This window comes from Pipra filicauda, unplaced genomic scaffold (genome assembly GCF_003945595.2).
Source record: "Pipra filicauda isolate LSUMZ 115617 unplaced genomic scaffold, ASM394559v2 scaffold113_size4260070_pilon, whole genome shotgun sequence".
NCBI lineage: Eukaryota > Metazoa > Chordata > Aves > Passeriformes > Pipridae > Pipra > Pipra filicauda.
In genome coordinates this window covers 1,530,414-1,542,585 of record NW_024103585.1, presented here as the reverse complement: position 1 = coordinate 1,542,585, position 12,172 = coordinate 1,530,414, and the positions used below count along the sequence as shown (strand labels likewise).

At 34.2% G+C, this 12,172-nt stretch overlaps 1 protein-coding gene across 2 annotated transcripts in view; it reads right to left on the bottom strand.

Annotated features, from left to right (window-relative positions):
• Window positions 1-12,172, bottom strand: part of POT1 (protection of telomeres 1) — a 66,133-nt gene that overhangs the window by 26,399 nt on the left and 27,562 nt on the right. For both annotated transcript variants that reach the window (XM_039383589.1, XM_039383587.1), the window contains one exon: window positions 4,578-4,868. In XM_039383589.1, the coding sequence (XP_039239523.1) occupies window positions 4,578-4,868 (291 nt within the window). The remainder of the gene's footprint in view (window positions 1-4,577; window positions 4,869-12,172) is intronic.

Sequence of the window (12,172 nt, the reverse complement as noted above, 5' to 3'; positions counted from 1 at the left end):
TATTATTCCTTACAGAGCATAAAATAACCTCTATCGAGAATATGATCAAGTGCTAAGACCTAGAATTGTTAATATTTAAAAAAAAAATCAGCTCTAGCAAAACCTCAACTTTTAGCCAGAAGTTACAACCATTAGAATTCATCATATGCAGCACTGTCTATACTTAATATTTCGATCATGGTATAGGGGCTTTTTAACCACTTCAGCTACTGTATGTGAAGACTGAGTACACAGTATATATTGACTTCATTACTGATGATCTCCTATATCAGGATACACTACCAGTTATCTAGAACATATCAGAAAAACGTCAGTACTTAACATACACTTATTAACAAAGGTTCTAAAAATCGTGTGCCTAAAGCTAAACCTTTAATATACTCCTAGTACTGAAATATCAATAGAATTATTTCTGAGCTATCAAAGTTATTGTGAAAAAGTAAGTTTACCAACAGGCTTAGCACTTTGGTACCAAAATCTTACTACTTAAATGAAATATCATTCTGTTAACTATGCTTTCCTGAGAGATATACTCTTCTCAAAGACAACAAGAATAATGGTCTGAAATACTGGTACAGTAAAAGGAAAATATAGAAGCATTTGTATCATTATTCTGAAATGCTGTATTTCATAGGATTTCATGCATATAGGTTCAACAGAAGCTGATTTTCATAGTTTGTGATACTAAGGCATTTTGTCCCATAAGTTACGTACTGCAGAGGGCAAGAAAAAAAGACACCAAAGCTCAATTTTTTAAGGGTTTCTACCCCTTATGCTTAACTGCTTTGGATCAACAGACCCACAGGAAAAGATCTAAGAATCAGCAAAGCTATGTATAAATACACCGAGAGTAATTCATGGCTGGAATACCCATCCAAAATCAAGAGAAAAAAGGGAATTTCACTGCTGACAGTGAAAATGACCCATAACATCAAGTTAATATTGCCAAGTGTATCAGGGTTCAATTACGCTGATACTTTTGGTCTGTGTTTGGCCCAGCCACCTGTAAAAGTTTTGTTCTTTCTCTGACAAGTACTGAGAAACAAACACTGATAAATGGGAATTTCGTCCTTGAAAGGGAGAATCTTGTATAAATATATTTAATTGGTGTTCTATGATTGGCTAATCGCCTTTCAAGGTTGCTTGAAGGTGAGATTGAGGAGGAAGAGGATGAATTAAACCCACCAACTCAATTAAGAAAGACGCCCCAGGTGCAATACGCAGGCGTAGGGAAAGCCACGTGTGAGCAGAAGAGATATTACTTGTATAACGGGGGGTGGGACTGAGGGCCTCTGGCTGGGCAGTGCTGACCACACCTGCCTAGGTTGAGGTCACTCAGTTAATTGTATAAAGGCAGATAGCTCTTTTTTGGAGAGAAGCAAGCTTCACCTCAAGGACAACGTTGCCTTTTGGTGGGGATGCCAGCCAATTTGTGAACTTACTGACTCTCCAAGGATGTAGCTTCTGCTATGGGGTAATTACAGGCATTCTAGGTCAGTAAGATAATTTTATAAGCAACAGCTGGGTGACTGGGGAAGTCATACTGATGGGCTTATTTTTCTCCTCCTTCCTCTCTTTTGGATTTGTTCGTTTTTTTGGCCACCTCTTGGTAATAAATATCAGTTTTGTTGAGCTTTCAACGGTGTTATGGTTTTCAGCTTCAGTATGCTATGAACTCTCCCTAATACACCAAGTAAGAGTGTATTCTGAAGGACCAGATAATGAGACAGTATGTGCTGCCACAGATTAAAAAAAGCCTATAATCTTCTGATCGTGCACCATGAAATACTTGAAACCACCTTTGAAAGAGAGGTTATCTATTGCTTATCAAATCTTTTCCAGAACTGAGCTTGAGAAACAGATTTAGTGTATATCTATTACAAATTTAGTCACTTCGACAAAATAAAGAATCTTAAATTTGTTGAGTTTTTCATTATTATTTCAGCTGGCTTTACTTGGGACACTTTGGTAGTTTAATTCTACACTGGAGAGATGGATCTGACAAATGGATTGAAATAACCTGTACGCTCCCTTTTCAGATAAAGGGATGGTGACTTAGTTTTGAAATGTCCTTCACCAGAGGAACTAATGGGGCCAGCACCAGCACCTTTTGGAGGAATTTATAATAATGTAAGCTTTCTCTAATAGAAAAAAAAAATCTTTGCGGAAGTAGTTGGTTTCTCTTTTTTTCTTGCACAAATATGAAAACAGATCAAGCTCTCTACCTCAGGAGCTTGGCAGCTTTGCTTTACTCAAATTATGCAAACATGAAAACACCCTGTTTTCAAACTGACCTGGTTTCAAAAACAAACACTGGATGAAAACCCAACACTGGTTAAATTAATTCTGGATGAGAAACAACAAATTTTTCTTTTACTAGTCATGAACAACCTGGAGCTAAGTTAATGATAACCTTTGATCACCATGGTTGGCAAAACACTGAAATGAAAGAGACACAATGATACCTGTTTTTCTCTTCAGCAGAGTATGCTCATTGTATGACTTAATGTACATAATTTAACTGACAGGCAGAAGGGAAGAAAAGAATAACAGTAAAACTCTTATGAAAGGCATAAATGACAGAATAATTTCTATTGTGAATTCTTTAGTCTCCATCAGTTTGAATAAGAAAATTCTCAGAAAATGGTAATAAATAATCAAGTCAGCGATACCATCTTTATGCCATATCCACCTCAGCTGCTGTGCATGTAGCAATTAATTTATCAAGTGTATTTTAAATGTTATGCTATAATGATGATGCACAAAATTGCTGAAATTCGTTTTAGTTGTCTTTGAAGCGATCCCCACTCATATACCTCGGCTTAATGCTTAAAATAATCATGATATTTCATACTATAAACAGCCACTACTATAACTGATGTACTTGGAATAACATGATAAATGTAAATCATTATTATAAAATGCATAACCAAAAGAATACAATAAAATAGTATTTAATGATCACTCCATGAGCTGGCATTGACTTGGTTGTTTTGTTTGATTTTTTTTGTTTAACAAATCAACAAAATAATTAGAGATCTGTCTAAAAGTTTTTAGAAAGGTTTCTCTTCTATCATGGCCAATATTTGATGTAAGATATGGATTTTGCCATTGTTGAAAAATGGAGGGAATTACCAACAGCATATCAATGTTAATGTAGCATTTTTAAGCTTGTCTGCTGCATTTTAATATGGATTTAAGTATTTAATATTTTATAACGCTAAAAATATATACTGTCAGAGGAATTATGTATCAGAAAAATTCATCTATCATTATTTGACTTCAAACTTTTACTTTCCTAAGTCTACCCTAAGATTTCCCTAAGTCATTACCTTTACTACGCAAAAGTGACAAAACCGACTTCGAATCTTACAACACAGAAAAGTGTGTAGAGAAATATTAATAATTTAAGAAAGCACTTGTCTCTGTCATTGCAAAGGGTCCTTCAATGCTGAAGATACACTTATCAATTAACAACTTAATTACAGATCGCAAAGTTCTGAAATTTTACTGGGTCTCATTTGATATGCCTTTCACAAGGGATAATTAAATGGAAATGTCTGTATCAGTTGCAGAGTATGTTATAGTACACACTTAAGGTTTGTTTCTGTGTAGTGTATGCATTGTTCTGTATTAGAAAAATCTTTGCTGCTTTAATGAAGGAATAATGCCACATGCTATTTCTAAAAACATTGTAACAATACAGTTTAACACAGTAGAACCAATTTTATGAAGTCATAAAGTGGAAAATAACAGCTTGATCATCACTCACATTTTAACAATCAACTTAAAAAATAAAGAAAAATAAAGGCAGAGGAGTTTCAGAATAACTTCAGACTGATACATCTGGAGTTGAACCCAGGAATATTATGGAGACCTCCCTTTTATTTAGTTAATGTTAAGGATCACCTTTGGATATTACTATCCTGTTGTGTGGCACTTGGCATGTTGTATTTTCAGTGAGCACTGATGCCCAAAGTGCTTATGTATAACTAAGAGAAACTACCTAGAATCCATCATGACAGATAACCTAATATATTAATTCTTTTTAGATAGTGCTACTTACTGCACTAATCATACTCAGCAGATCTAGAAAAACAAGCAGTAAATGCTAACTAAAAAACAAGAATGAAGTTTAAACCAAACATTTTTCAAGGTTAAGAAATCTTGCAATATTTATCTACAAATGTGAAATGATGACCCATACAATGCCATCTTACTAAACTTCTCTTAAAAAACAAATCATGTGAACAACTTCAAAAAGTACTGTGATTTCTGTTTTGTTTTCATAGAAATAAAATGGCCCAGGATCACAAATTTGCTTACAGTCAGAACATTTATCTACATAACATTATTTCACAGAATTTCACAGAACATTCTGAGTTGGAAGGAATCTACAAGGATCATCTTGAATGAATGGCCTGCACAGGGATCAAACCCACAACCTTAGTGTTATTAGCACTGTGCTCTAAGTGAGCTAATCTCAGGGTATAAATTAATATGTCTGCCTTATCAAAAAATGTATCACAACATCTGAATACATAAATCTAACAAATTATTAAAAAAAATAAGTCTACCTTTAGAAGAAAAGAAGATCCATCCACTTTTGCTTTTCCTACCAGCTGGCAAGTGAGATCAAAGAACAGCATTGGCTGAACACTAGACAATTTTGCCGCTGGTCCAGAGACAGAAATATTACTGGCTGCCCAAACACGTAATTCTTCTATTGTTTTATGTTCTTCATCCATGAAAGTGTACACTTTGCTAGAAGTTCGAGGAACTACTGGCGCTCCTACAGTTCCATCAAATGTCAAGGATGCAAATCCTCCACTGGTAATTCCCTGCATTTGTCCATTGTATTCCCTGATCTGTTACAAAATATGAATGAAAAAGAAAAGTTTGCACCGCATGGAAATAAAAAGACATTTCTGCTTTATCATGTGCATAAAGAAGGGACCATTGATCATTTTTGTTTCTAGTGCTATGGGAAGAACAGAGTCAAACAAAAAAAACAAAACAAAAAAAATAAAATTAACATTAACATAAGAAAACAAAATAAGTAGGCAGAAAATATAACCTTACACAAAAAATTTTTGAAGAGGTAGATTAATGCTTCTCTAAACAGGTAACATCCGGTGAGGAGGAAAACTCTTTCATCACTTTTACTCATTCATCCACTATCAAAATACACTTCAAGAATATTTTTAGTATCTTATCTGACATGTCAAATTTTTTCAAAGTGTTTTAATTTGCAATTTGCCTACTCATTTATTTTTTCACTTATTGTTTTAAATCATCATAAAAATATTTTTACTTCTTTCTTACTAAAAATTCTGTCCTAGTCCTCTGTGAAGACTCCAAACTTTTCAGGAAATCATTTGTCTTCCTGGGTTTCCCCTAATATTTCACCATAAGCTATGTTACCTTTTTCCCAAATCCTTTATGTCACATTTTGAGCATGCAAGAGGTTGTCTTCAAATATACTGTACTTCTGACATCTCCCAGTATGCCCATTTAGTGAATTTGAAATCAGCCTTTATGTATGGAAAGGCAATTAAAAAATAACAAAAGAAATAAAATATATAAGAAGGTAAACCTCAACTGTCATGATGAGAATATTACCAATGATTTTGAAGGAAAATGAAATGTCCTTAGGCATAGGAAGGTAGAGAAGCCACTGAGCGCTCTCAAAGATAAACAGAATTCAACAATATTATTTAGTGACCAACAAAGGAAACAGAAGAAGTAATTGTAGAATGGGTTACAGAAAAAAGTATTTCATAGCTGGAAAATTACTTATGTCAGACCCACAGAACAGATGATGGTCAACAGAAATTCTCCAGACTTGTCCTTTAAAAACAAATCATTGCTAAAGTAATGAGGGATCACTGGAGTGTAAAATGAATAAAATCCATGGGAAAATGTTATTCCATTATAGCATTCTTAAGCAGATCTCAGATCAAGTTAAGCAATGATTCTGTACACGTGTTATATTTTCCACAAAAGAGATTTTGAAATTGAATTAAACTTACAGAAAAGAGCCAACCTCGGACTTTTGTATATGACAACAATTCCCCTTCAGTACATTTTCTGTCATTTCTAGAGGCCTTGGGGATATTTTTTTTAAATTGGTGGGGGGAGTGTGTGTGTGGGAAAAACAGGGAAGTGGGGCAGATGGCGATGACTTTAAAAATTCTTGAGAATTTTAAATACTTTTAATAAATAATGGTTGCTAAATAAAAATATCCTCTAGGACAAAAATGGAGCAGATAAAATGCATTTGCCTTGTTCCAAGCAAACAAGTGAATTCCAATACATATTGAAGGAGTCTTTGGCATAGTTTCTGTAAACTAAAGAACAATAGGTGAAATGTCACCCTAACAAACTGTACAGACAATAAACTCTATTGATTTCTATGAGGTACAACTCTATCTTGAATATGGTTATTGAAAAGAAGCTAATCTTAAAATAGTTATAAATAGATTTACAGTAACCTAAAACAACTGATTTTTTTTTTAACTGAAGCTGGTGTTATTCCTCTCACTAAATGGAAAAGTGTGATAGTAAATAGTGTATAAAGCTGGAATAATAGCATCTCCAAGGTAGTTTTCTATCAAAACTGTTAAACTGTAGAAGCAAAGGACTATTGTGAAACCACTGCAGTCACAGATCATCTCAGAATATCAAAAAACAACATAACATTAAGATAATGTATATGTTTCTATATTAAGAAGGAAGATTTTTTTTATGATTGTCACTGATGTTTGTATGACAAAAAGTTTCCTGTCAAAAAAACCCCACCAAAATGCATTTGGTATATTTTGGTTTTTTTGCAAATGTTTTCTCATCTTAAGTAAATAGTCTAAACAAGTTTGCATAATACTGATTACATTTTCTTATATTTTAATAATGTAATCCTGGTGTACTTGTACCTCCAGCTATAAGAACAGAGAGGTAGTAATGAAACAGAGAAGCCATTTGAAGTATAAATTAAGCCATTTTGAATATGTTTAAACATGAAAAGAAGAAAATTGAACTACAAAAACTCTCTGCAGGCACCTTGCAAAAAGAAAGTTAACAACGATAGTCGCATGGAAATAAAATGAATTTTTATGAAGACATGATAAACACACCTAGATATTAGGACCATAAATTATAGTTTATTCTCTAGCATTCCTGAGAATTGCTGTCTGCAAAATAAGATTATCAGAAACATCTGCAGCAATGGAAATACAAATTAAAGAAGAAAATGACCAAAACATTGTAGATTTCATTTACCATTTCAATTCACCTGAACATACAATTATTTTTGGAAAAAAATCGTATGCAAAAAGCATATGTACTTAAGATGGCTGAAATAATTACTATTTTGACAATAATTTTTGAAAACAGCCGGCATTGTGATATGCTTTAGAAATACTCCTCAGAGAAAGTGGCATGGTAAATTTAAGAAAATTCTAGTAAACTAAAAAATTACTATTTTGGAATATTTTCTACATATTTAAAATATGATCAGGTAACTTGACCAAAAGTACTGAGATGAAAATTTCAGAAAATACATGTGCAAATTTTTAATACTTCAAATTACAGAGAAACTATCACTGCCTACACTCAGTATTTCCTGAAGTTATTTATTATAGGAAAAATACTTGTTTTTAATTTAAATTCCATTCAAAGTGAGTTTCATGCCTTACAGAATTTTTGAAGGGAAGCCAAAAGCAATAGTAATAGTGGTATTTCTGAGAAAAATGTTGATTTCTCTGTATTAAAAAGAATATAATTTACTGTTTAGTAAAAAGAAATTTAATTTCTTCCACTCTTCAGAGCAAGAATTTGGAAACAGGGTTGCAGTGCAACAGACAAACAATATGTTCTTTGACATCCTTTTTAGCAGGAAGTCTCAAACTTAACTTTGGCCAAGTTTATATATTTGGACCACATTTAGTCAGAAGACACTAAGAGTCTGAGAGCTAAATTCTGCCAAAGTTTAATGTTATATATCTAAGCTTCAGACTTTGATCCTTATCAACCTGACAGCTATGGCCAGAGCTACCCAGGAATAAGAAGTGAGCAAATACTTCTTCTGTGTCTTTCTCTCAGTGCCTTTTATATTGTATCAAATAGAAAGAAGGAAAAGAAATCAACTATCATCATACAAACTGGATTAAACTAAAGGAGTGAATATACAAAGACAAGGAAAACTGCTAGCAAAGTACAGAAGTAAGATTGCTCCTGGAAATACCAGCAGACTGGCTCAAAGATCAAAGTAGGTAACATAGTGGAACGAATGCTATGTTAAGTATTATGTTTAGGAGAATGATGGACAAGAAGAGAGACAAAACAGAAATAGAAAGGATAACAAAAAAGGGAGTGTGATACTTTACATTGTCATGAAGCCACACTCCATATATTTGATATTCAGATTCCCACTTCTCTGTGGACAGGCAAACAGCTTAGAAACTCTCTAGCAAAACATATGTCTTAGACTTGTCAACCTGCTGACCCGTGGAAGGAATAAACATCTATATCATGGCTATGGAATCCTTTTGCTCAAAGAGGCAATGCATTTATATTGTAGATCAAATGAGTTTGAATCAGATGAATATGCAACTGATAGCATGCAAGGAATTTGTTTTTCCTGCTGTTTCTCTAAATATCTAGGATGCTGCACTGGGCATGGTGGTATTCAGTCAAAAGTTGGACTTGATCTTGGAGGTAATTTCCAACCTTCTCTGATTCTGATTCTCTGATTCTACAATCTGGCCACACAAATAAAACAAGAAGATTATAATCCATAATTATTCCAAAATTAGTAGGTGACACAGTTACTGATGTCTGTGCAAACTCAGCTCAGACCATGGTGCATTTACGTTATGATATCACATTCCATTACCCTATTTTTCTACAGGACATTTTCCTATGCAGTGCACGACTTGAGAAGTGCAGCAGTCATGAAATAGTGCTGTATAACAGGCGGACAACTTTAAGACTCTACTTCATTTGTTACAGCAATTGGAGCCTATGTACAGAAGAAGTTAAGGCACAAAAAGAGGAGAATACAATACTATCAAAAAGCTAGAGGATTAAGGCTTTGTAATTGGTACAGAGATTGCGTTATGCCAAGTAAAGTTTATAATGAGAGGGCACTCCCTTGGTCTTCATTCTACAAGTGTTTCATATGAGTCACACAGCTCTGCAATGCTGTGTATTCAGGAAAAAGAACCACCAGAACACATCCTGGACAGTGACTGTATTAAAGAACTAGATTACTCTGAACAAAATGAACACATAAATAAGAATGCACTTCATTTTTCTCCAATTCTCAAACATTAAAATGGAAATGAAATACCAATTCACTTCAATGCCAATTCACTTCACTGGAAGTGCCTCTTCCCTCTCTTTAACAGTGTAGCCATTAGGCATTAATTTTAAGATATTAAGAGTATCCACAGTGAACCATATCAAAAAAGTTCCAGGAAAAAGTCCACCTAAGGAAACTCCTCTTTTGCCATGAATGTAGGATACAAGACAAATAGATCTCAGGCCTGGCTTTTAAACTGCTGGTTTAGGGGTTTGCCCCCCCCCGGCAATCTCTGAAGAGCACTGACTGTGGTTGAAGGTCCAAGTACAGTACTGCAAATCATTAAATTTTATAATTCATGAGAAATCATAATAAGATGAAATGCATAAAAATGTACTTCAAGAAATATTAACAGTAATACAATCAAAACTAGGTAATCTTTCAGTTCTGTTACTAACACACTTAAAATTTTCCTTCTCCACAACAAATACTGAGCAAATAAAGTTGTTCTCTATGCAGAGTGACCCATGCAGAGTGCTCTCTATTAAATTCTTATTAGGTCTGTCCATTGGACCTTGGCAACATCTCTACAAGTTAGTAGCTGAGAGTGTAACTGGAAGCAGCAATTTTTAAAACATGTTCGCTATCAACGTCAACTTCTTGGAAGTCTCTCAAAAGCATATCTGGGACAGGCGAAATGTAAACTACATGCTGTAAGGACTATGTATATCTATCTGCCCTCATTGCTAAGCACAGCTCTGACAGACTATGGCCTCTGCTGCTCTTGAGAATAGAAAGTAATTAAGGTCTGAAGACAAAAGCAGAGGAGAGTGAATGAGGAAGTGTAATTAGAACTCCAGTCAGAGTTGATTTTTTTTTTTTTAATTGAAAACTGCTGCACAGCAATCACACCTACTATGCTGGTTGTGGGTGAAAGAGAGGAAGAGGTCCTCCCCATCCCAGTTTATTCCCAGCAGTTGGCACCAGCCTTTTGTGTCAGATTTCTACCTGCGCAGATTAGATATGAAAACTTCCAAAGTACCTGTTTGTTAGCCTGTTTGTCAGGGGTAGTCAAAACATTCCCATTCAGAAAAAGACAATTTAGTGACTCCAGATCATTCTAACTTAGAAAGTAATTAAACCAGCTGTCAGCTTGGATTGTGAGCAGCTGGACGTCTGTTAGGACTGGAAACCACTTACAACAGCTCAACTGTGATGAGAAAAAAAGTGTATATGGGGAAGGAATTAATAGACCCTAACTTTAAATACTGGAACATGATCTTGGAGAATGGTGAAGTACCAATTGACAAGGATTCTAGAATGATCTCCTCAAAAAACTGATGCCAAATCAAGAGAACGGTGAGGTTCCTAACACGTGCTGTATCAGTAGGTTTCCTAAATAAGTTTGTGTTAAAAATAAATATTAGAACTGAGACAATATTATGTTTGCATAAAAGAGAGTGCATAGATAACTTCCCTGACAGTGGTCTTGTTTGGTTTTTTAATGTGTACTTCCCATACCTCAAAAAAATCCAATATTAACCTACCATACCCATGCAACTTTTCAATTCTTTTATTTTGACCAGACTCCTTTCTACTTTCTCCTTTTTCACATAAGTATTATAAAATATGTACTTTGTTTTCAGAAGCAATAAACAAGTTTTTATCTCCACTGAATTTCAGAAATGACTGTATATGTGTAACTCTCACAGTGACAGATGCAGAGAAAATATTAAAATTTAGCATAAGACTTTCCCATCTGAAGTTAAATTAATGAACTTCCAAGACTAACAACACATCTCAAGTAGTGATTAACAACAAAGGCTTCAAAATCTAAATACAGTCTCATTCCGTTCTAATTATACATACAGATGACCTTAAGGAAGCTTTATACTAACCCAGAATAGGCTAGCTAACTTATCTCTCAATTGTAAATATTTATGATATACATGAATAACAGAAGACTCTTTCTGAATCTTAACAAATTCTTTCTTAATAATCTCAGTGGTACAAAACTCAAACACTGGATAAATCTTACCACTTTTTACATTTATTGTCATGGGGTTTTCTTCTTTGTTCTCCTGCTACAGCATATCAAAATGTACATGCTTAGTACTACGGATCTTTATCCCTTTTATCATCCTTTTGTAAAATCTTAAACTTTCTAGATATCTCAAGAGTGTTCAAATATGCAAACTATTTTTTTCCACTGGCCTCTTTCATGACATTTATTCATTTCTGCTACAATTATTTTACATAAAAAGAAAGTATATAGTTATGTATGGTTATGTTACAAATTAATATGCAACATGGTAAAATCATGTTTTTGGTCCTGTTCTGCACCTCTTTAAGTACAGTCCAGCATTACAAGACTTCTATTCAGTCCCTGTAGTGTGGTTCCTCTTCTTTATACAATTGCAGCAGACGTAAGAAAAACATCCAGCAGAAGCAGTATCAAAGCTAATAAACACTGTTTCCTGCATGACCTTTGATACAGATGAATAGGGTGTAAGTCAGGAAAACAGAGAAGCAGCAGCTCGAGCATTCTGCACATGAACAACGCCAGACAGATTCCTTTTACCAGAGTAACTCTCCAGCTGACCTAAACTGCTCCACAACGGAAGCCCTAAACAAACTCCTTAATCCTATTAGTTTGAAGAATAAATCGTGCACATTTATGTCAGTTAAACTCTGTTCATCTAGAAGTATCATCACATGACTTCTGTCAAGTAGTTTAATAAATGTTGTTGAAAAAAAAAATAATAGTTTACTTTCAGTTTTGGTCCATACCATAACCACAGCTGTTTTATCAATCAACTGCTTTATCCAATAGCTCCAAGTGTTAATTTCAGTACATGTAGAATTAAATTA